Raw genomic sequence first — 26067 nt, 5'->3', positions numbered from 1 at the left:
AAAGTGGTACTAGAAAAATTGTATATCTGCAAGCAGAAGAGTGAAAATGGACCCTTATTTCACACTATACACAAAACCAACTGAAAATGGATTTAAGATTTAAAGACCTGAAGCTGTAAAACTACTAGTAAAAAGATAAGTAATGAATTCGATACCAAAAGTGCATGCAATAAAAGCAAAAATCAATTAATGGGATTACATCAAACTAAAAAGCTTCTGCACAGCAAGTAAAATAATTAACAAAATGCAAAGGCAATATATGGAATGGGAAAAAAAATATTTGCAAACTACATATTCGATTAGTAGGCTAAATTCCAAGATATATTAAGGAACTCAACACCACACTACAAATACCCCATTGAAATATAGGAAAAAGGATCTAAATAGGTACTTCTCAAAAGAAGAAATTCAGATAGCTAACAGATGCATGAAAAGGTGCTCAACATCTCCAGTCATCAGGGAGATGTACATCAAAGCCACAATGATATCACCTCACATCTCTTAGGATGGCAAATATCAAAAAGACAAAATACCAGTGTAGAGGAGGACATGCAGAAAAGGGAACTATAGTACATTGTTAGTAAGAGTGTAAGTTAGTACAGCCACTATGGAAAACAGTAGGGAGGATCCTTCAGGAATTAAAAATAGAATCATGATGATCCTGCAATCTTACTTCTGGAAATATATCCAAAAGAACTGAAATCAGTATGCAAACAGGTATCTGCATACCCATGTTCATTGAAGCATTACTCAGAACAGTCAAGATATGTGTCAACCTAAGTGTCCATCAATGGATAAACAGAGAAAATGTGACATAATGTATTATACACTTGAAAATTGCTTAGGGAATAGATGTTAAATGCTACCATCACACAAAAAAATAATAATAACTATGTGAGGGAATGGATATGTTCATTAACTAGGTTGGTGATCATTTCCTACTGTGTGTGTATATATATAAAAAATATCATGTTGTACATCATAATTACATATAACTTTTATTGGTCGATTACACCTCAGTAAAGAATCCTATTAAATTTTCCCATTAAGTTTTCTCTTTTCCAGGCTGCTATTTTATAGACACCAAAATTTTAAAAATCACTGTTTTAGAAAGTAAAACCTTAAAATAAGTTCAAAGGTTTATATTTTAAAAGTTCAAAGGTTTATATTTAAATATTTTCATTATGGGGAATACAACATTTGCAAAAGAAATAATTTGCTGCAATACTTTCAGGCTTAGATAGAAGACTTTGGCTTTCTGCTAGAAACACTGGAAGAGGACAAAAAACTGTCAGAATTAATTCTCATTAACTACATTTGGTGAAACCAGTAGAATATTAAAACATTAGTTAGTAAACACACGCAGTGCACATGCATACGGGCACGCACACACACTTTTACCCAGCCCACCAAAGTTTGTGGCATGCAGCAATAAAATTGAACCAAGATTGTTGCCACACCCCCCCCCCCAAACAGACAATACAGCCTTTGGAATCTTTTTTCCTAGGATAAGCTATAAAGAAAAAGACACATATGAAAAAATTAAAAATTAAGAGAAATATTTTGAAATTCTATACTATATTTCAAGATGGGTCATTTATTTCTCCTATGTCATCTAATCTCATTTTTGCCCCTTAAAATTCATTGAAATCAATTATTCTCTTGATATTCCAAACTTCAAGGAAACATTGGGCCCAAATGTCGCTTGCCACAATAAAACAAGTGGTAGCTGAACTCATTGTTAAAAGGGGGTTCAGCTGTAATGCAAATGCTTGTGACCCTGATAGTTCCAGCCCTGGACCACTCTGCCAATCTTAGCCACTGCCTTGGAAAAACACTGAAGACTTGGAAAAACACATTCAAATCCACTGCCCCAAATTATCTAGCATGAAAAATTTATTAACTAAAAAAGAGTTTAGGCCATCTTGCTTAATGCAATCTTTACAACAATTTTCTGAGAGAACTAGAGAGATACAAGGAGGTAGAGGAAAGGAGGGGAGGAGGACCTATGATTTGTAGCATATGCTAATTTCTGTGATATAAACAGTCTCATTCTGGGCAATTTCAAGTTACCAACTTACAGTTATTAACACATAGTTAATTATGAGTGTCATGTCACCCGGTTACAGCACATTTCCACCATAAAAAATAATAACTTCAATAATAAATACCCTCAGGAATATAGGTAACAATAAAATGAAGTGAAATAATTAGGAAGTGTTTAACTTTCAAGAATTCATCACCTTTGCTCATAATATAACTTGTGTAAATGTTTATATAATTTTGACATTAATAATAATTGTTCTTAATGACCAACCAGCTTGCAAAATATTTTTAATTTAATTATCAGCTCTCAGGAGTTTGTATAAGCCAACTTCAGCACACTAGAGGATTTAACAAATGGATCTCTGAATTCTCACATAAGAATTTTACTATAAATTCTAGAGTCAAATAAGATGAATATTAACAGCATTCTATGGAAAAAGCATATGCTACCTGAGAACAAGAACTCCCGTCCTAGCAAGGTATTGCTGCTGATGATATTCTCAACAATATTTGCAAAGGGAATAATAGCAATAACAGTCAATTTTTTTTAACTTGCTCTCTTATACCAGATGGTTCATTCAACTTTATTTTAGGGATTCTATTTTCACTAAAATGCAGCTGGAACTACATACAAATGAATCTACCACATTTGCCTCATAACTTCCATCTAATAGAAGTACTCTATTAATGTGAAATTGCTTCATATGTTCTTTTACCCCCAGTTTGGGGTAATCAGAGACTTTAAAAAAAATTTTTCTCATGACAAAAATTCAGAATACCAAATGTGACATTACAACTGGTCAAATCCTGATAATAGTAAAAGCCCTGGCCACTAAAATCAAATTTTAACAAATGTTGCCTATCATATATGAGGTCCTGGGTTCAATCTCTAGGATGAATAGATAGATGATAGATAGATAGATAGATAGATAGAGATAGATATTCATTCATTTATTAATTTAGAAAACATAGTACTGGGCTGGGGGTGTGGCTCAGCAGTAGAACACTCTCCTAGCACATTCAAGACCCTGGGTTCGATCCTCACTACCACATAAAAACTAACTAAAATAAAGGTATTATATCCAACTACAACTAAAAACTAAAAACAAACAAAAAAAATAGTACTATATCTCTCCAAGAATTAATCACATTATAGATACCATTGTTTAAAAATAACTTTTCAGTTCTCATAATTTATATACTTGAAGAATTATTGCATATAAAATTTCAAAATTAATTTTTATTCAAAATTAATTGATTTCAAATGTATTATTGGAGAAAGTGGTGCCTGAGGTTGGGGGGATAATTTGATCAAGACTAAAGTTTGTTCTAACTGTATTTTGTATTAACTCGTAATTAATTTACAACCTAAATAAACTGTAACAAATGGAACATACTCCAGTTAGAACTTGCCATCTCTTACTCCATAATCCCACAGCACCTACCCATATCATAACTCCTGCCTATGTATGGCTGTTCATTTTAAGGTTAACAGTGGTTTCACCATAAACCCACGTTTCATAAACCCACATCACCATTAACCCACACTCACTATTCTACACACATTAGGTATTGACAATGCTGAGGAAAATGGTTAGTTTCCTATAACATAGAAAATTATAAACTAAATTGATCAGTGAGATTAAGAGACAGGCAATTTGTAAATATATAAGTTAAATAAGTAATTAAATTTTTAAAAAAATAATCACCATGGTGGATGATTCCATTTTCTAATAATGCTTGTCCCAAGTGAACACCTTCTTCTGGTCTATGAATCTCTCCAATTTCCAACAACCACGACACAAATTCACTGCAACAGAAAGCCAATAATAAAAGTAGAACAGTTCATTTCCCTCCCCTGGAAATCTATCTTTACCATGCAGTCATGAAACAACTATGAAAGGAGTCTCAAAGTATAAAGGGACACTGGCAATGCCATTCAGCAGATAGTAAGACCTGCAAGTCATAGAAGGTGGACTTTATTCTAGAAAACCTATGTCCACACATTGAGACTCTCCTAAACTATATTTAATAAACTATTCAAATTCTTGAGGTTTCTCATAAACCCAAAGTGAAAATCTTAGTGTAGCTGTAATTACAAGACTACTGTCCACAAAAAGGCAAATGGTCATGTGCTATCCTTAAAAGAACATTAATTACACAGACATTTTATAAATAAAAATATTCTCATAGGCATTTTTTTAAAAAATAACATTTAAACTTTGACATACTAATGAATTTGTTTTAGACTTTTTAATTTTTTTTTTTTTGTTACACAGAGGCCAGAGATCAAGGAAGCATCAGGAAACTATTTTCCATTTATTACTAAACCAAAGGCAACACAAAATGCTTCAAATAATCTAGACATGAAATTCTAAAAATGAATGGTCTAGTCTAAGAAATATACTTTAAGGCAGAAAAAGTTGTTAAAGTGCTTCCGATTCACTTATTAAATAAGAACCATCCAAAAGAAAGACCACAAATTTAAAAAAAAAGGAAGGAATAGAAGAAATAAAAGAAAAAATAAAGATATGAGAGGATAAAATAAACTATAATGGTTGAGATCATGTACTTTGCAATAGGACAAGCTGAATTTAAATCCTGTTTCTTCTACCAGCTTTGTGATCTTGGGTTAGTCAATTAGCTCTCAGCCTCAAGAATATCAATGTGATGGTGCTGTCAAATTATTAAATGAGATGGTGCATGTCAGCACAGTTCCTGGCACACTGATAAGATAGTGCTTATCAGTGACTGACAAGTAAGCTGAACAGTTGATATGCAGCTAACCTGTAATTCTCTATCCAAATGTCACCAGATCCTGAAAATGTCAAATTCAAAGGTGAGAAAGAGCCCCTTTAAATATAAATTGGGAATATTGTTTTTATAAATGGGAGAGGAGGTCAGAAAGAAAGTTAAGGCGTGGCTTTATCATGGGACCTCCTCAGAACCAAGAAGATTGCAACAAACTCTGCTAAAGGATCATGGTCCACTCAAGAGAGATCTGTAACTTGGCTGCATTGGATTGCTTTCAGAGAAAAGCCATAGTTAACATTTCCTAAGCCTGTCCTGTGCATCAGGTGCTGAGACATGCTTCCACGTATCATCACAACTATTACCAGCAATACATCTATATGAGATAGTGTGGGTTAAGGGTCAGCAAAATGCTTTCTCCTGCAATAAAACCAAATTTGATCTGGGCTAACTTTCTAACTTTGTCCCCCTAGACACCTGCTCACTTGGTGAAGTTACAGTGTCAGCACTGCTATGGTAAAAATGACTCCTAATGGTTCAATCTCATGCCTCTAAAGGAAAGTCATAATATGAAGTGACTGTCTTGCAAGAGGGCATATCCATTTGGAGACACTGGAAGTTATACCCATGGAGTTGTTACAAGAGACACGGTCCTTTTGCTGTTCTGAGCTTCTATGTCAAGATGATCCACATCTGTTCTGCTCTTTGCATTAGAGTTATCACCTGGAGGGATGACAACAGAGCATGGGAGCCAGGAGCTATGCCACAGGAGGGCAGCTGTATGGCAGCTCTGAGGCTATTCTCCTTGAAGAAGAAAGTCCAGGATGCTCTGTAGCAAGGGAGTTTCCTGGCCTACATACTCCTGAGTTGGGGGTGGGGAACAGATATGGTCTATGGTTGTTCTGTATGTCCCCAAAGCTAGTTTAAAAGACATGCTGATGGGCACTGCAGGTAAGCACTATAATCATCTCCGTGTTTCTAGAAGAAACAGAAACTTAACTTTTCCAAATCCCATGACTAGCTAGTGATAGCACCAAGATTTGAACTGAAAAAGCAAGATAGCAGTCCATGCTTTGAAGTACTGTTTCAGTCTACTTTAATGGACTCAACATTGAGAAACTATATGAACTTCTTAAGATCCCTGATCCATAGTTTCTGCATCTTTAAAAAAGGCATTTAACTCCCAGGTCTGTATCAGTCTATTGGAAATTATGTACAGAGAAAGAGGCAAGCACAGAGTCTAGCCTAAGGAGAGCTAACTGAATCAGATACCCTTCTCACTGCTTTTGCACTGATTAAACCAGAGAATTCCACTTAGCACTTTCTGCAGAAAACAAATGAGACATCATCCATGGTGCCTGACTCCTCACAGGACTCACTAGTTTAGACTCTTTGTCTATTCCCCTTTCCCCTGAACCCAGCTGTCTAAATTCCAGATTGATTGGGAGTTTGGACTGTTTGCCTTTAGCTCTCCGGTATTCCCCCATCTGAATCCACCGTCAACTCTGACTTTCAAGCCCTATGTGCATTTCCATGTCAGACCCATCATTCTGTCCCCTACAAACATCAGCTTTCAGACCACTCCCTGCCTCGCCCCAACCTCCACTTCACACTCAGAACTTGGTAGATCAGATACTACTGAAGTCATAGTTGAAGGGATGGATGCTTTAAGTTATCTACAGAATCCTGGCTCTCTTTTCCATTCCCTCATCTGGCCATGGTCCAGAAAATGTAGATCATAAAGAATTATTCAAAAATGCTTTAAGTAATATTTTTAAAAGAGGAAAAAAATAAGTAAAGTTAACATGTGAGAGGGTAAACATAAAGAAGTATATGCACCCAGGTTACCAACCCTACCTTCCAAGGAAGCATTTAGGGAACGTAGTCAATTTCCTTTTTCTGTCTTTGATCAGATTTCCTTGTTTGCACATCATTTTATAAAGTTTCTCACCCTGTTCAGAGATCATTACCCAGGTGTCTTGCTCCATTCCTAGTTTTAAACCTATCAAAAATGACACAAAGGACATGTAATTGAAAAAATCTCTTCGTACATTAGCTTATGCCTTCATTAAACAAGCATTTATTATGTGTCTACCATGGGCTGGAGGGTATGGATATAGAGCTCTTAAGATTGGGTATAGTTTTCAAGAAGCTCATGATATGCTAGGTAGATAGTCAGGAAAAGATTCCCAGAGCACAGAGTGCCTTTGTACAATCATATCCTAAATGAACACAGTTTAGCCAGTGGAGTGAGAGCAACAGATAAGAGGCGTCCCTGTGAAGGGGAAAGTGTGATAAAATAAAGAAATATTCAGGGTACCACATCTCTACCTGAAAAACGTTAAGAAATCTTTCACAGGAGGGCCATATTTAAGAGCACCACTACAAATAGGTATTTCTACACAAAGTATTTGCAAGAGCTAACTAATGTCAAGCAACACAGAGGCCCTAGAGTCCTGGGTTTTAGACAAGAAGGCAGGAGATGTGCTGGTGGGTTAGGGAGGGTGCTTATAGTTTCAACTTATTAGAGGGGGAAACATCTGTGTTTTAGCTAGCAAGAAAGAAAAGGCAGTGTCGAGTAGGAAAGAAAGTTCTGTTGTTTTGGAAACAAAGCTCAGAGGACAATGTGGAGAACAAACTGAAGGGGGTTAGGATTTACAAAGTGAAAGAATGTTATATGACTTAAATCTGGAATGTCGCCCCCAAAGCACCATGTGTTCAAAGCATGTTCCCCAATGCAGCAAGATGCAGAGATGGGAATTTTAGGAAAAGGCTGGATTATGACAGCTGTAACCTCATCAGTGGATTAACTCATTCGATGGATTCATAATATGAATGAACTACTAGGTAGTAACTATAGGCAGGGGCCATGGCTGGAAGAAGTAGGTCATTGGGGTTGTTGCCCTCAAAGGCTATAAAATAAGCTTTTTCTCTTCTTCAAGTTGTTCTTGTAGGGTATTTTGGTCATGGCAACAAAAAGCTGACTAATACAGAGACCATTTGGAGGAAACTGTGAAAGTTTAAGTAAGTCCAAGACCCTGCAAACAATAAGGGTTCTAGGGCAAGAAAAATGAAATCGAGAAATAAATGGGGGTTAGTCATGATAGGTCACAGCAACTGATCAAATGTAGGTGTAAAGGAGAGAGAAGAAATCAGGATGTTCCAGGGTTTATGAGAGGAAGTAAATGGGGATGCTTCTGGCCAGAGACATCTGAGCGATAAGGAGTCCATCAGTGCTCGGAGTGTTGAGTGGAATCTGGGGTCAACAGAATGCACAAGTACAGAGCCTGGGACAGAGGACAAAGGCTGGACATGAAGATTGGGAAACAGGCAGTGTAAAGTGGAAGTTAATCTACTGGGAATAGATAACCCAAGAAAGGAATCTATTTAGAAGCTAATGCCAAAGATAAAATGTTGGAACCAGCAACACTTAGTCAGCAGATAGGCCAGAGGAAGGACTGTTATAAGAAATATTTCAATTATTTTTAGTCTTCTAAGTTATAAAAATTTCTACTAAAATTTAATTTTTTCCAATATAGGAACCTTTAACAATTACCAAAAAAAAATAATAATAATACCACAGGATCCAAGCCTAACTTTGTACAATTTCCCTATTTTATAAAATGTGCTTTTTAATTTTTTTCACTCTTTTGCTTTCAATATTTTATCTTGGGTATCTTAAGACAAAGTTTTTCTAGAAAAAAAATTTTAAAGTTTCAACTTGATGAGAAATTCAGTTCTTCTTTGAATTTATTTGCTTTTCTACTTGAAAAAATTGCTATATTGAACAAAATGCTAGATTCAACAAATCTTAGGAGTCAGTTATGCATCTATAACTTTTAAATTTTTCTGTCAGATTCTTCATCCATGATCAATCAAAGGAATAAGATTTGAAAATGCTTTTCAAATTCTTATACAGATGTATACTACAAATATTTAAAGTTGAAACTTTGTATATTCAAGGGGAAACACCTGAAGATAGAAGAAAGCTCTTTTGTCTTGAAATTTCATTACCAAGAGCAGTTTTGTTCCCAAATCTTAGGAAGAGTAATCAGCAGTGCCATGATTGCTAACAATTAAGAAATCAATTGGTAAAGAAATACAAGTATTTCTATTTCTGAACAGAATTGCACATGTTTGCTTGTCAATAAGCTTCACACTAGTGAATATTGCCAGGTCAAGTATCTTTTGAAAATCTTTCTAAAAGCATGAAACAAATTTTACCTAGGACTCCTAATTGAACAAATTTTTTACTGGTTACATTCCCTGATATTCAATGACATGCTGAAAATATCTCAAATATATATATATATATATATATATATATATATACACACACACACACACACACACACACACACACACACACCCCCCAAGGGATTTAATTTACAACTAGAAAGCTAACATATTTGATCAAAGGATTTTAATTACACTATTAAACATATAGAGAGATCCTAAATATACAGAAAGATCCTGTGACACTACTACATATCTCTTTCTATATTTCTTTTTATCTATAGATATAGATAAAGTATCTGTATCTATGCATATTTTTTTTAGATGCTGGGTTTCAAACCCATGATCTCACACGTTAGGCAAGTGCTCTAACACTCAGCTACATCCCCAGCCCTCACTATGATACATTAATGAAGTCTGGTTAAAGGAAGACTTTGTGTTCTGCTTTTGGAGGCAGCAAGAACAACGTGCCCAGTAACAGAACAACTGTGAAAATAAGTGAAACTAAAACATTGTCAGTCTTGTGAAACATTGTCAACTATACTATAATTATGTTGCTAACTTTATAAAAAGTTCCCCTTTTGTATATTTAACAATATTGTTAATTATTCAAAAATATTTTAGGGTAGACCTTATATCACACAGCAAATCAAAGTGAATATTATTTGTCAGTCTACATTCTCTTAACTTTTTCCAGTTACCTGCTCTAGTGCCAAGTTACAATCTTCACACACACACACAAAAAAAAAAAAAAAAAAAAAAAAAAATCACAGGGACTACTTCATATACTCACCTTTTCGTCGCTCTCTTTCTTTCAAAATCGCTTCAAACCACTCGTGCTTTTCTTCAGGTGTTTTTGCCATGCACACAAACCACTTATTTTTTGCTGTATTATGTATCTTCCAACCGTTAACAACAATGTGTCCGCTGCTATGGAAGTCAGCTGGAAATTAATGGGCAAAGGCCAATAAGCAAAATATAAAGTATAATATCATATCAACATGATCATTCAATTCATGAAAGTTTCAGGACCACAAAATTCTTCAAGAGACTTTTGCTTTTGTATGAAGACTTAAAAAACTAAAGAAACAGCTATATGTTGGATGTAGTCAGTGCTCAATTATGCAACTTTAATAACTCATAACATATTAAATGAAATTAAACACTACAAACTTATTAACATTCATTTCTCTATGTCCAAAAATATTGTTTAAGTTACTAAAGCAATAAAAGATTTCAGGAACAATTTGTACCCACAGAAAAATCCTCTATTATTTAATAAACAGCACAGTAAGAATGAGAATAAATCAATAAAACACACAACAAGTGGATATACCAAAACTGCCATAAAATGGGGAAACACAAATACCAAACCATTATCATGACACGTAGTTAAAATATATTCTTTGAAAACCACATTATCTCATATAATTCTCATGAATAAAGACTCACAAAATAATTTCCTTGAAGATGAGTGCACATCAAATTGTTTCTACTTGTTATGTTATCACAATTTTGTCTAAACCATGAAGATGGATTTGTGAATGTCCCCAGGAAGCCCTCTATGGCCTCTCTCTGACCAACAGGTAGATTACAGTGACAAAACTTGTAAGAAAACTTTACTGGCCAAGACAGTGCAGACCACTCTGAAACAAACGTTCCAAGACAGAATAATGGAGTTCAGAGGGCTGTGTCAGAGTCTGTAGCAACTGAAGTGACTGTTACATTTTATATTGGTGTCCTCCAAAAGCTCACATGTGAGACAATGCAAAAAGCTTTGGAGGAGAAATGACTGGATTACAGCCTCAGCCTAATCAGTGAGTTAATGATGGGATTAACTAAAGTGGTAAAGTGTGGCTGGAGGAGGTGGGAATTGGAGTGAGGCTTTGGTGTGTATATTTGTTTTGTTTTGTTTTGTTTTTATTGGTTGTTCAAAACATTACAAAGCTCTTGACATATCATATTCATACATTAGATTCAAGTGGGTATGAACTCCCATTTTTACCCCAAATACAGACTGCAGAATCACATCGGTTACACATCCACATTTTTACATAATGCCCTATTAGTAACTGTTGTATTCTGCTACCTTTCCTATCCTCTACTATCCCCCCTCTCCTCCCCTCCCATCTTCCCTCTCTACCCCATCTACTGTAATTCATTTCTCTCCTTGTTTTTTTTCCATTCCCCTCACAACCTCTTGTATCTGGAGGGTGGAATCTCTCTCTGCTTCTTGATCATCATGATGTGAGCTGCTTCTTTCTGCCACACACTCCTCCATGATGTTAACCTCATTTCAAGCCCAGAGAAATAGAGCCAGCCTTCTATGGACTGAGACCTCTGAATCCGTAAGCCCTCAAATAAACTTTTCCTCCTTACAGCTGTTCTAGTCAGATCCTTTAATCACAGCAGTGAAAAAATCTGACTCAAACAGTGACCCTTTTCATTTGTCTCCCCTAAAATTTATTGAGTAGCCATGGCCATAGACAAGAGGGAAGCCAGAAAAAGGTTAAAGGTGGCTTACAGAATGACTCTATATAGCACTTATACTGTGGCTTGGTGAGTCCTCTCTCAAATGATTGATTTTGCTTAGTAAGTTTTGAACAGAAGCAGAGGTTCTTGGCACTCAGTTTCTGATAATATGCTTCCCACAGTCTTTCATTCGTACCCAAATGTCACCACACATTACCTGCTCTTAGACTATTAATTCCCCAAATTCACTATCAAATGATGTTGTAGAGTTGTGGGTCTTTCAAACTCCCAGGTTACATTTGGTTTAGAATGGAATTATATCAGACATTATAATTTTTGTACTTTTCTTCTTCCTTTTGCATATTTGATTCACGTTCACATTCTATGCAAAGCAGCACAACCTCATAATGCATGTCAGTTTAAGTACTAATGGGCAGAGGGAAAATAAAAGTTATTTATTTCATAATTATACTCTGAACCCTCCTTAATAGCTACAAAAATAAACAAGTAAGAAATTATAATAAACTGGTAGAAAAAATTGTTAAAAAAAATTCAGATTATACATGTTAACAACCCCTCCACCCAACCACAATTTGTTTCCCTGTAAGACCAGTATCCGTGATTAGCTAAGTGAACCTTGCACTGCACTTTAAAAGATCCCACATTTCCACTACGTTTATTACCATTTAAGCAATAACTCTAGATGAAGAAAACCAAAGTAGCCACATGTAGCCTATGTACTAAACATTACACTTTATTGTATTTGTTTGTGGTTGTTGTTGTTGTTGTTGTTTTTTTGTGTGTGTATTACAGGGGATTCAATCCAGTGGTATTTACATAGTTTAAAAATCCAAAGTCTTTTTTTTTGTTTTGTTTTGTTTTGTTTTGTTTTGAGACAGGGTCTCACTAAATTGATATGGCTGGCTTTGAACTCACAATCCTCCAGCCCCAGCCTCCTAAGAAGCTGGAATTATAGGCATTACACTGGAATTACACTGCACCTGCCTGGACTTACTTTAAAATCAGCACAACAAATTCCTCCCACAGAGCACAAGAGACAACTAGTTCAGACACCAAAGTCATCCAGGTAATGCTCCTGACATGCACAGGTGTATGCCCTGGGCCTACCACCTCTTCCTTCCTTCCCCTCCTGGGTTACTCAAGTCACATCACTGCCCTCTTCTCACCCTGCTGGCTCTTACTTTACTATTTTTTTCATCATGCCACATTTAGCTCAAAAGGCTTTGGTGTCTTGCCACTGAATCGAGTCAAAATATGTAGATTTCTTCTATGCCTGAAGCTCAGCATTGATGGAAATATTAATCATTGTTCTTGAAATTTGCAGAACTGGAAACCAACTGGGAACTACTAGGATCAGGTAGGTATGCATCATATGGCACACCAGCTGTGAAAAGGTGCCTACCATTCTGGCAATACCCACGAATTGTTGAAATAAACCACTCCTGAATTAGTTTCCCAGAAAGATGGACTTTGGATAAGAAACTTCTATCTTCTTAACCAACTAGCTTTTCAAATAAAGTCTCCTTCCTTGACTATATATCTTATCTTCCATCTGGGCTGTGAGCAGCAAGATGGATCCTGTAATATCCCTGCTCACTTAGCTGAGGACGTTTTTCACAATGTTGTAATATGTTCCCACCACTCTAGTCTTATCTACTGCTTCCTGCTTGTCCTGTGACTCCAGATGCTTTCCCTAGGATGGGGTTCTCATCAAGCCACCCCACTCTCCTCTGTTGCACAGATTCTTTCTTCTTTTAATGTGTGCACCCAACTCTTCCATGAAGAGAACCTGACCACCCAAGCCTGTGCAATCAAACTTTCTTGGAAATCATACAGATGAACTCAGGACCAGACAAGCAGGCAAGGGACTGACTGCATGTGGCTACTGTTCCAATAGACAGAAACCCAGGTAAATTAGTTGACTGCCAAATTTGTCTCAAATTACAGGATAAATGCTGCATTTACAATATTTTGAAAGAATATCCTCTTTCATATTGCAATTTTAAATTTTTAAAGTATACATGCTGACTTTTACTATATCAATTTTTTAAATTATATGAAAATTTAAGTATCTATGTATACAGACATAGTTACACACATATACATATGCAAGCCATACACATATACGTATAACAGGACTCAAAATGTAGTCCACCTACTTCATAATGCTATCATAATTACGATTTATTTTATAAAATAAGTAGATGCTTCTTGTTTACTTCAAAAGATATAGTGATGTATGGGCTGAGTTTGTGGCTCAATGGTAGAGTGTTCGCCTAGCACATGTGAAGCCCTGAGTTCAATCCTCAGCACCACATAAAGATAAATAAATAAAGGTATTGTGTCCAACTACAACTAAAAAATAAATATTAAAAAAAGGATATAGTGATGTGTACAGCTTTATGATTTTAATCATAGCATATTTTTCAATATACTCAAAACAAGAACTAACCTTCTCTATAAAGAACACTCAAAGATTAAGGAAAAGCCCAACAGTGCTTTGTCCTTAGTAGGAATTTTTTTTTAAAAAAATCATAATTAAATAATAAATATTTTCTCAAATGAAAAACAGATAAATTCACAAGCTTCAGTAGATCAAAAATATTAATTTTATAGAAAATATCAAATTAAATGTTGAGTATCTCAGTTTCATAGCCTCTGATTTTTTCCAGAATCAGAAAAATCCAAGGGTCAGACCTGAACATGTCATTATTGCTCAAAGCTTCACAATTTGCAAATTCTCACACTTAATTCAAATCACTTTCATTTAATGAGATAAGGTTTATCCAAAACTGATATACTAGAAATCTCAGTGGACATGCGGGTACCCTGTCAATATTTTTGCATTAATTAGATAGATAATATCCAAGTATTACATACACTGAAAAAGATTAACAGAAAAAAAATGTAAAAATATTTATTTAAAAACAAGTAATTGGTGTCTACATAATGTAGTCAGTCCTCATTCTGGTAATCAACAGTGCAAATATATAAATTTCAAAAGTAAACCTTTAAAATTACGATTTACTCATAAGTAGACTATATATTTAATGTTATATAACATATTTTTGTAATAATTCTTTGATTTTTATCAAATAATAGCAGACATTTTTCTAGCATGCAAAATAATACAGGACATTATTTACGGTAACAATAAATACATTAGAAAAAGGTTCCAACTGACTTTTCATTATAATGCTAAAAAGTAGCTCAATCCTCAAACTTTTTGTATTCTTAAATAATTCCCTTAAATTAATAATGTTCAAATTTTAAGTGTATCAGAAGTAACTATTATGCTCTTCGTCCTCTTTTCAACATTGTAAATTTATTCTTATTTTTTAATTATAAATATATTTGATGTAGCATATGAGCTAATGTTATAATTGCTGAGGTAATTTTGGTTTACTTTAAAACTATGCTTATTTGGCAATAAGACATAAAGTTTAAGAAAACAATCAGTAAGATAACACTTTAATGAAAAAGGACAAAAAATTACACAGCTCATGGTCTTACACAGTTTAAAACCTACACATAAAAAGAAAAATTGAAAAAAAAATTTTAAAAATATCATTTAGAAACAATATTTAATTTTATATGCAATATGTCTAATATCTTAAACACAAGTTAAAAATGAAAAGTGGAATTTTTCTTTAAAAAAAAATCTTACTTTTAAAAAACATCTTAAGAATAAGAAAATGTTGAGGATAGTGTCAAGATGGCGGAATAGAGGGGTTGCTTCCATGGTGGCTCTCTGGTGTGAACCAAGAAGGGCAAACTGGCACCTTTTAAGCAATAAGACATGAAGTGTCTTATGGAATGATCAAGAATTCAAGGAGACTTTACTGGAATTTAATACTGGACACTCAAAACAGATTGGGGGATTACAGCAAGGTACATGGGCAAGAGTGGCCAAGGCACCCCCTCCCCATCAGTTGCCCTCCCAGGGCAGTCCCTGGCGCCCCGTAGCTCTATGGCTCCTGGCCCAGACCGTTCTCCTCTCCAATTCTAGAACAAGGCTGCTTGGGGTGGGGGGGCTCCTGGCATGGGACCAGAAGTCTTCTGCCACTGAACCCCTTGCGGTTGGCCAGAGTCATGTGTAATTTGATCGGGGACCCAGGAGAGCAGATATAATAAAAGAAGGGAAATAATAAATACAATAAAACAAGAAAATCGCCAGCCCCAGAGCCATGGTAGCGGAGCGGCTAGAGGCAAAAGCCAAAGCAGACTTTGCGTGAACACAGTAAAGCAACAAAGTGAAACGCTCATTCTTGGGAAGACGAGGTGAGTCGGGGTACAGAGAGTTTAGAGATCAGAGTCACTGCCTGAAACAACAGTAAGCTGTGCTGTGCGGTATCCACGAGCGGGAAGGAAGCCGCCATTTTTCCCTTGGTATGCCGAGAACAACAGAAGGAACCGTTCTGCCTCGGCCCCGCGGCACTGCGCGGCACTGCGCGGACAGCTACAAAAGCCAAGTACTGGCAGAGCCCAGTCTGGCCCAGGAAACAAGCCTGGCAAACCCACACTGCATGACAGAGAGCATGCCTAAGTGACCAGGAGAAAATCAAGCACAGAGAGAGGTTTACACAGGGAGCATAATGATCGCAGAAACGCACCTGGCTTCCTCCTCCGCTTCCAATGCGGCTGCTTCCAGAACCAGGGAGAGAAGCACCTGATTGAGAATTCCAAAGGGCAGGAATAAGGAGAGATTGAGCTCTGAGGCTGAATCAGAGACCAGGAATTCTTAGGTCCACGGGTGAAGCAGGGGACTACGAACTAACAGGCTGTAGGGCTCCTACACCACCCAAGTGGAATCCAAAGAGGATTCCTGACTGCCGTCTTGCAACATATACCTGGAACGGCTGGACCCTGAAGGTATGATGAGGTAAAAATCTCCAGCCAATTGGCACCCAGCAAAGAGATCGAACCATACTTAAGCCTACACCTTGCCTCCAGTGGTTCCACCTCCATGATGAACCCTCTCACCCTAGCAATCCTACCCATCCTGATGGTGGAGCTAGCATCATATACCAGACAACCTCATGTACATGTTGAGAAGGTAATCTGAGAAACTTTTGATCTCCAATAGAAACAATGTTTCGATTTTTTTTGAGATAATTTTTACTTTTCTTTTTCTTTTTTTCTTTCACATTTCTACCATTTTTGAAACCAATATATTTTATATTTTTTCATACATCAGTTTATTGAAGACTGGGGTGTGTGAATATTATATTACCATTTTGTTGGGTAGTCTTTTATTTTCACTTTTTCTATTTTTAATTTTTTCAGATCATGTATATTTTTTTCTCTCACATTTCCCTGGATTTTCTTTACTCTTGCTAACAGCCAACCTCTATTAATCCATCTTTCACTCCTCCTATACTTCTTTTATATAAACATCACATCCTACACCATTTCTGTTCTCTTTGTCCACCATTTGAAATTGTAAACCCTTTTGCAAATGTACTTTATATATATTATAGACAAAAATTGATCACATAATTTATTATTATTACAATAAAACTATAGACGCCTTCATAGGCGCTGTTTGATTTAAGGGTGTATGTTGTTTGCACTGTGTGCTGTTATAGGTGGTGGCAGCGCACATCACAGAGCTGCATCCTTAAACAGGCTGCCCATCGCAACTGCATGGCCTGCCCTCACTGCCTCATTTCTGAATGTGGTAGTGTCCATAGTGGGTTACCTCCGAGGCTGCTATCAACATCTTTAGTAGGAGCAGCTTCCATCTTGGGACACTGGCTAGGGCCTAGAAACCCAACATCAAGGTACCTACAGGTTGCCTCTACCACTGATGCCAGTGCGAGTTCCTGCTTTCATCTAGGGATAACAGCCAGGGCCTGGAAGACCATCACCAAGTTCCCTGCAGGCTTGATTACACCTAAGTTCTTCCTGCTAGGTGTGCTAATAGCCACAAACTTGCTGCAGAGGTCTTAGCCCCTTACATTGCCTGTGGACCTACAATTCTTGACCTCTGATCTCTAAACTGTCTCTCCCACCCAGACTCTTTGACTTCCCAGTCAGGAACGTCTCTCTCTGGAAGTCTGAGGGCTGAGCATCAGGACCCTGTGTGACTGCCTGGGAGAGCTGTTCTGTACTGTGTAGATCAGAACCAGGCATCAAGAGCTTCAGACTACTGAAGACTGGAATGTCTGAATAATATACTACAGTTTGTAGTATTACAGTTTGTATATACTACAGTTTGTATTATTACAGTTTGTTTATACTACAGTTTGTACTATTACAGTTTGTAGTTATACAGTTGTATTTACTACAGTTGTTGTATATTCTTTTATTTCATGTGTTTTTTCTTTTTAATGTTTTCCAATTTTTTCTTCTTATTTTTACTTTTTAAATTAATTAATTAATCTTACTCTTTCTCTATATTTCCTCTCACTTATCTGTTTCCCCGAATCTCTCTTTTCTCCTGCTAACAGCCAAACCACTTTTGATTCCTCTATCATTCTTCCTATGATCTAATACCTCTTTATTCTCACTGCCTACCTCATAAACACCACATCCTACATCCCCCTAATTCTTTCTTTGTCCACCATTAAAAACTGTAGACCCTTTTGCAAACCTACTGTTTATATTGTTGATAATAATCGAACACATAATTTCTGTTTATTGCTAAACTGTAAGCATCTTAATACAAGCCATCTGGCTTAAGGTTGCATATTGTTTGCACGGGGTGCTATTAATATTGATCTCCCCCTTAAAGGCGAGGTATTGGAAACCTTCAGAGATACTGTAAGTCTATAGGGTAGAAACTTCAATACCTTGGATCCACACTACTAGAGGGCAAGACAAATGAACAACATGAAAAAACAAGGGAAAAAAGCGCCCCAAACAAACCAAGATGCTACAATAATAGAATCCACTGACAGCACAATAGAAGAAATGTCAGAGAAGGAGTTCAGAATGTACATAGTTCAAATGATCTGCAAAGTAAAGGATGATATAAGAGAGCAAATCTAGGCAGCAAAAGATTACTCCAATAAAGAGGCAGAGATTCTGGAAAAAAAAAACTGAAATCCTTGAAAATGAAGGAAATAATAAACGAAATTCAATACAAAGTATCACCAACAGAGTAAATCACTTCAAAGACAGAACCTCAAACAATGAAGACAAAATATATAATCTTGAAAATAAAGGCAACCAGGCAGTGAAGACGTTAAGAAACCATGAACAGAAATTCCAAGAATTATGGGATAACATGAAAAGACCAAATTTACGATTTATTGAGATAGATGAAATCACGGAGGTACAAAGCAAAGGAATGCACAATCTTTTCAAAGAAATAATATCAGAAAATTTCCCAAACCTGAAGAATGAAATGGAAAATCAAATACAAAAGGCTCACAGGACACATAATGTACAAAATTACAAAATATCCACACCAAGGCACATTATAGTCAAAATGCTTAGCACACAGAGTAAGAATAGATTTTAAAGACCCCAAAAGAAAAGTATCCATTACATATAGAGGGAAACCAATTTGGATCTCAGCAGATTTTTCAACCTTGACCCTCAAAGCTAGAAGGTCTCAGAACAACATATACCAAGCTCTGAAAGAAAACAGATGCCAACCAAGAATACCATATCCAGCAAAATTAAGCTTCAGATTTGAAGAGGAAATAAAAGCCTTCTCAGGTAAACAAAAATTAAAAGAATTTGCAACCAGAAAACCTACACTTCAGAATATTCTCAACAAAATATTGCATGAAGATGAAATGAAAAAAAAAAATGAAAACCAGAGAAGGGAGGAACTAAAGGAATAGCTGATCAAAGAAGAAACTAATTCAAATTAAGAACTAGAAATAAATCAAAATGACTGGGAACACAAATAATATTTCAATAATAACCTTGAACATTAATGAGTTAAACTTATCAATCAAAAGACATAAACTAGCAGATTGGATTAAAAAACAAGACCCAACAATATACTGTCTCCAAGAGACTCACCTTCAAATGAAGGTGAAAAAATGGGAAAAAAACACATCATCCACATGGATTGAATAAATATGCAGGGGTTTCTGTCCACATCTCAGATAAAATGGACTTCAAGCCATAATTAATCAGAAAGGGCAAAGAAGGACATTTTGTACTGCTTAGGTGAATCATACATCAACAAGACGCAACAATTGTAAATATCTGTGCCCCAAACAATGGAGTGTCTATGTATATCAAACAAACCATTCTCGATTTCAAGAATCAAAAGGACCACAACAACATAATACTGGTTGACTTTAACAAATCTCTCCTATAATTTTATAGGAGATGCACCATACAAAAACTAAACCAAGAAACTATATAACTAAATAAAAAAATCAATAATTTATACTTAACAGATGTATAGAGTATATAATCCTTCAAGGAGCTAATACACTTTCTTCTCTGCAGCACATGGATCCTTCTCTAAAATAGACTATATGATGCCACATTAGCAATTACAAAAAATAGAAATAGTATTCTGCATTCTATCAGATCATAATGAAATGAAATTAGAAATCAATGATAAAATAAAAAATAGAAGCTACTTAAACACCTGGAGACTAAGTAATACACTATTGAATCAACAGTGGATAGCAGAAGACATCAGAGAGGAGAAAAAATAATTCTTAGAGGTAAATGAATACACATTTATTTATTTATGATACAACATATCAAAATCTCTGGGACACTATGATGGCAGTGCTAAGAGAAATGTTCATTGCATTGAGCTTATTCCTTAAAAGAAGAAAAATAATCAACAAATAAATAAACTAACATTATATCTTATAAGCTTAGAAAAATTTTTAAAATGAACACCAACAGCAGTAGAAGACAGGAAATAATTAAAATCAGAGCTAAAATCCATGAAATTGGATCAATAGAAACAATTCAAAAAATTGACAACACAAAAAGTTGGGCCTTTGTAAAAATAGACAAAATTGATTAGCCCTTGCCTATGCTAATGAAGACAGAAAACTCGAATTACTAAAATTCATGATGAAAAAGAAATATCATAACAGATGCTTCTGAAATATAGAAGACAATCAGAAACTATGTTGAAGATTTATACTACAGTACAATAAAAAAGCTTGAAGATATCAACTAATTTCTAGAGACATGACCTACCCAAACTGAAACAGGAGGACATACACAAACAGATCAATTTCAAGCAATGAAATAGAAGATGCCATCAAAAAGCCTATTAATTAAGAAAAGCCTGGGACCAAACAGATTCTCAGCCACATTCTGCAAGACCTTCAAAGAAGAATTAACCTCAATATTTCTCAAATTATTCCATGAAATAGAAAAGGAGGGAACCCTTCCAAACTCATTCTATGAGGCTAGTATCACCCTGTTACCAAAATCAGACAAAGAACATCAAGGAAAGAAAACTTCAGACCAACATCCCTGATGAACATAGATGCAAAAATCTTAAATAAATTTGGGCAAGTTGCATACAAAAACATTAAAAAGATAGTGCACCACAATCAACTGGGGTACATCCTGGGAATGCAAGGTTGGTTCTTCATATGGAAATCAATAAATGTAATTCATCACATCAACAGACTTAAAGATAAGAATCATATGATCATCTCAATAGATGCAGAAAAAAGCATTTGACAAAATACAGCATCATTTCATGTTCAAAACACTAGAAAAATGAGGGATAGTAGGAACATACCTCAACATTGTAAAAGCTATCTATGCTAAGCCCAAAGCCAAGATCATTCTAACTGTAGAACAATTGAAAGCATTCTGTTTAAGAACTGGAACAAGACAAGGATGTCCTCTTTTTACCACTTTTATTCAACATCATCCTTGAAACACTAGCCAGAGCAATTAGACAGAAGAAAGAAATTAAAGGGATACAGTTAGGAAAAGAAGAACTCACAATATCACTATTTGCTGATGACATGATTCTATATTTAGAAGATCTAAAAATTTCCACCAGAAAACTTCTAGAACTAATAAACAAATTAAGAAAAGTAGCAGAATATCAAATTAACACTCATAAATTAGATGTGTTCCTACACATCGGTGATGAATCCACTGAAAGAGAAATTAGGGAAACTACCCCATTCACAGTAGCCTCAAAAAATAAAATAAAATACTTGAGAGTTAATCTAACAAAAGAGTTGAAAGACCTCTACAATGAAAACTACTGAACAGTAAAGAAAGAAATTAAAGAAGACCTTAGAAAATGGAAAGCTCTTAGGCAGAATTAACACTGTCAAATTGGCCATACTACGACAAATGTTATACAGATATAATGCAGTTTCTATTAAAATTCCAATGAAATTCTTCATAGAAATAGAAAAAAAGTAATTATTAAATTCATTTGGAAAAATAAGAGACCCGGAATAGTCAAAGCAATTCTTGGCAAGAAGAATGAAGCAGGAGGCATCACAGCCAGACCTTAAATTACGCTACAGAGGTATAATAACAAAAATGGCATGGTATTATCACCAAAACAGACATGCAGACCAAAGGTACATAATAGAAGACACAGAGACAAACCCACATAAATACAATTATCTCATACTAGAAAAAGATGCTAAAAATATACATTGAAGAAAAGATAGCCTCTTCAACAAATGGTGCTGGGAGAATTGGAAATCCATATGTAGCAAAATGAAATTAAATCCCTATCTCTCACCCCAACTCAAAGTGGATCAAGGTCTTAAACATTAGACCAGAGACCCTGTGCATAATAGAAGAAAAGGTAGGCCTAACTCTCCATCTTGTATGCTTAGGAATCGATTTCCTCAACAAGACTCCTACAGCACAAGAAGTAAAATCAAGAATCAATAAATGAGATAGTATCAAATTAACAATTTGTAGAACAAATAAAAAAATAAAAAAGTCTTATATCTTATTCAAATTTGACTACTATATTGAAATCTATAATCTACTAAAACTCAATTATAGAATACATTTTCTATATAGGTGCCCTCTGTACACACACACAAATAAACTAAGTCTTAAGAGAGAATAACAATATCTAGTGCTACTTTTTGTAAGGCTTTCCAAGTATGCATTATGAAAATTGATTCTAGACATTTTAATAGCTCTCCTACTTTAATTTTTAAGTCAGATATATTTTATAGCCTCACAACCAAACCAAGATCGCCAGAAATAAATCTCAAAGAGGAATTAAGTTTCACCAAAGTCAGAATTGGTATCTAGGGAATCTGATTCTGGTCACAAACTATACGGTTAACATCTTCCTTGAACATAGGAAATAGTAATATGGACACTTTAAGTAAACAGATAAATTTTTGTACTTATGCATGGCATTCCACCATTTCATCACATTTTTCTTTATTAACATTAGCTAGGATACAGTACAAATCATTAAGCATTGTAAATAAAATTATAATCATTTAGTTCTCAAAAGATTTGAGATATTTACATGTCACCTGGGAGCTTAGTCTCATTCCAAATGCAATTATTTCTTCTGCATGTTTTGAGGTAAATCAATGCAATTAAGTTTTCTGACAGAGCTTCTTTCTTAGTGGAAAAACACATTTTAATTATACGTAGAGAAAATAAAAATATTCAGTATTTCTATAATTAAAATTGGAAGAAAACTTTTTTCATTCAATTTTCCATCAAAAGTTCCAACATGCTTAAGTATATATCTCAATCCATTCATTTTCATTATTTATAACTAGAAATGGAGTAGTTGTTGGTTTTAGAGTTTGGCAATAGGAGATAAATGTCAGAGTATTTGCCCATCCCTCATTCAACTTATCCAGGGTCCAGGTGTGGAGAGTATTTGGCAGGTGGGCAGCATTGAGTTCTTCCTAGATCTTTCAGCATCACGGCTCCATTCACAATGTATCTAGTAAGCAGACTTAAAACCTGAGTTCATCAAAAAGAAATGTAGCTCCACTGATATTTCCTCTACTTTGATAGATTTTCCATTTTTTTTCCTTTCTCTTTCTCTTTTTTATCCCCACCTCTATTTTGTATTAGGGGATATCAGAAAAAACATTCAGGGTCTGGGGCTGTGGTTCAGAGGTAGAGCGCTCACCTACCATGCATGAGGCACTGGGTTCGATCCTCAGCACCACATAAAAAAATAAAATGAAGATATTGTGTCCACCTATAGCTAAAAAAAAAAATATTAAAAGAAAAGAAAAAAAAAAACATCCAACCTTTGACTATTAGGGACTGGCTTATTTTACTTAGCATGACACTCTCCAGTTCCATCCATTTACCAGCAAGTGTCATAATGTCACTCTTCTTCATGGCTGAGGAATTCTCCATTGTTATGAAGGAGATTGAGGAGGAGGAAGGAGGGACCAGATCAGGGAAGAACAGTGGTATAAATCTGACTGAACTTTCATATGTACATAATATGAACACGGCCACCATGAAAAAGACACTACTTAAATTTATATATATGTATAAATTAAATATATACATATATATATATATATATATATTTCAGAAAGGTCAGTAGAGAGGGGAGCAGGGGGAAGCAGAAGTGAGGAAGAAGTGCTGGGGTCTAAATTAGAGCAAATTATATTCCATGCTTTTGTGAATATGTCGAAATGTATCCTAATGTTATATGTAACTAAAAATATTCAATGAAAATTAAAAGAAGAAGTAGCAGCATCAGCATCATCATTAGCAGCAAAAGCAGCTTCTATTATGGGAGAAAGTTGGTGGAACACCCAGATTGGCTTTTTAGGAAAAATAAACAACCGAAATTAATTTTGGCATTCCTTACAGCTCCCCACTTGGTCACCGTGGATTTAAAACCTATATAAACCTGCTGTTCTCCTATTTCTCAAGGCACGAACACATGGGTGCCTAGCAAACTTGACCCTGGCCCCGCACTGCTCTATGTGAAACAGCTGAAAAACTTGAGTGAGTTCTTAAATCCAGCCTTATTTTCACTATCAATGGAAATGTTAACAGAGTGTATTAATTGATTTTCAAGATCCTATTCATCTTCAAAATTCAAAAAATTCTATTTTTGAATTTCCAAGACTGATAGAGGATATACTTTCCCCTGGAGACTGAGTGGATATACCCAAGAGAAAACTACAATTTCCTTGTAGGAAGCTGGAGAAGGTACAAAATTGGAGCCTGACAATTCTCTAAGTGACCTTGTAGCAACAATGTTTGCTGCCAAATTTCTGCAACATACTGCTTATGTATGTTTGTTTGTCTGGCAAAATAGCCCCGGTGAATAATAGTCTAATGAATTACAATGAAAGCTGAACCTTATAAATTTGCCCAAAGAGTCTCCATCAAACAACTAACTTGTAAATGTCCCACCTTCACCCTAATTATACCCACAAAGGTACTGGGATGTCTTCTAAAATGTTCCTATCCCCAGGAACTGAGGCCCCAAAGACTGGAATCTTCACAGCCCCAGGACAACTTTTTGATGGGACTGAATCCAAGCACCATTTGTGTAAAACTCCCCATAGGATCTCACTCCCTGTCACCTAACTCTGCATTATATGCCCCTGCCTCCAAAGACCCTGTGCCCTTCTACTTCTTCATCTAGTGCCTCAGTTTCCCACCACCATCATCAAAATTCACTTTGACCACCAGGGCAGATGGTACCAATGGTGGTGATCACATCGTTTGTGGGATAGAGAAGGAACTGGAACACAAGGGGTAGAGAGGTTCCATCCCTCAGGAAGTAAGGCCAGGACCTCTAAGCCTATGGAAAAGCATAAAAAAGAAACAAAATAAAGGAAGTGACTAAATGGAGGGCAGAGGTCCATTAGAGAAAGGACAAATTTTAAAAAAAGAGTCAAGGTTTTGAGTTCTGTCTGCTGACTCTTGGGCAAAATGGGTTCTGCACATCCTCTTGAACATTCAGGTTACTGTGACAAGATGGATCTTAACATTCTGGACAGACAATGTTTTAAAATGTCATCACATCGTCTTAGCATAAAATGAATTACTGCCACCTTAGGAAAAATAATAGGTCCATCCTGCTATGGAAAGACAGCCTGCTGGTAACATCTGCAACTGTATTAGCCTGCAGCACAGAAAGGAATTTGAAATGGGTCACCTGTGTCAAGTGTCTGATGGGTCCACACTCTGTCTCATAGTTAGTCTATGAGGAGCCCCTCCACAGGATGATGTGACTCACAGGTGATTCCTAGTCTCAAGCACCACCAAGTTTTGCCCAATGTCGTCTGCCTTTTCCCCAAAATTGCCACAATCATGGTTCACTCTTTTAAGTACCAGACTATGTGTCATGATGCTCACAATGGGATAGAAAAATAGCACACAAGTGAGCATTTGAAAAAAAAAGTCTCTACCCCTAACAGGTGATAAGCACTCTTCTCACTGGGACCCCAGAATGACAATAAACGTACATGGGGGGCTGGGCATGGCTCAAGTGATAGTGCACTCGCCTGGCATGTGCGGGGTGCTGGGTTTGATCCTCAACACCACATAAAAAAAATATAAAATTTTTAAAAATATATAACATTTTTTTAAAATTCTTTAAAAAAAAAAAAGAGGTACATGGGAGGTAGACAGCTGAACTGTGCC

At 35.8% G+C, this 26067-nt stretch overlaps 1 protein-coding gene across 2 annotated transcripts in view; it reads right to left on the bottom strand.

Moving 5' to 3' along the window:
• Nucleotides 1-26067, bottom strand: part of Prex2 (phosphatidylinositol-3,4,5-trisphosphate dependent Rac exchange factor 2) — a 277724-nt gene that overhangs the window by 154056 nt on the left and 97601 nt on the right. For both annotated transcript variants that reach the window (XM_077800682.1, XM_026407761.2), the window contains exons 9-11: nt 9827-9976; nt 6655-6799; nt 3756-3856 (exon numbers count right to left, since the gene is read on the bottom strand). In XM_077800682.1, the coding sequence (XP_077656808.1) occupies nt 3756-3856; nt 6655-6799; nt 9827-9976 (396 nt within the window). The remainder of the gene's footprint in view (nt 1-3755; nt 3857-6654; nt 6800-9826; nt 9977-26067) is intronic.

This window comes from Urocitellus parryii, chromosome 7 (assembly GCF_045843805.1).
Source record: "Urocitellus parryii isolate mUroPar1 chromosome 7, mUroPar1.hap1, whole genome shotgun sequence".
Classification (NCBI taxonomy): domain Eukaryota; kingdom Metazoa; phylum Chordata; class Mammalia; order Rodentia; family Sciuridae; genus Urocitellus; species Urocitellus parryii.
This window is presented reverse-complemented; position numbering and strand designations above follow the sequence as displayed.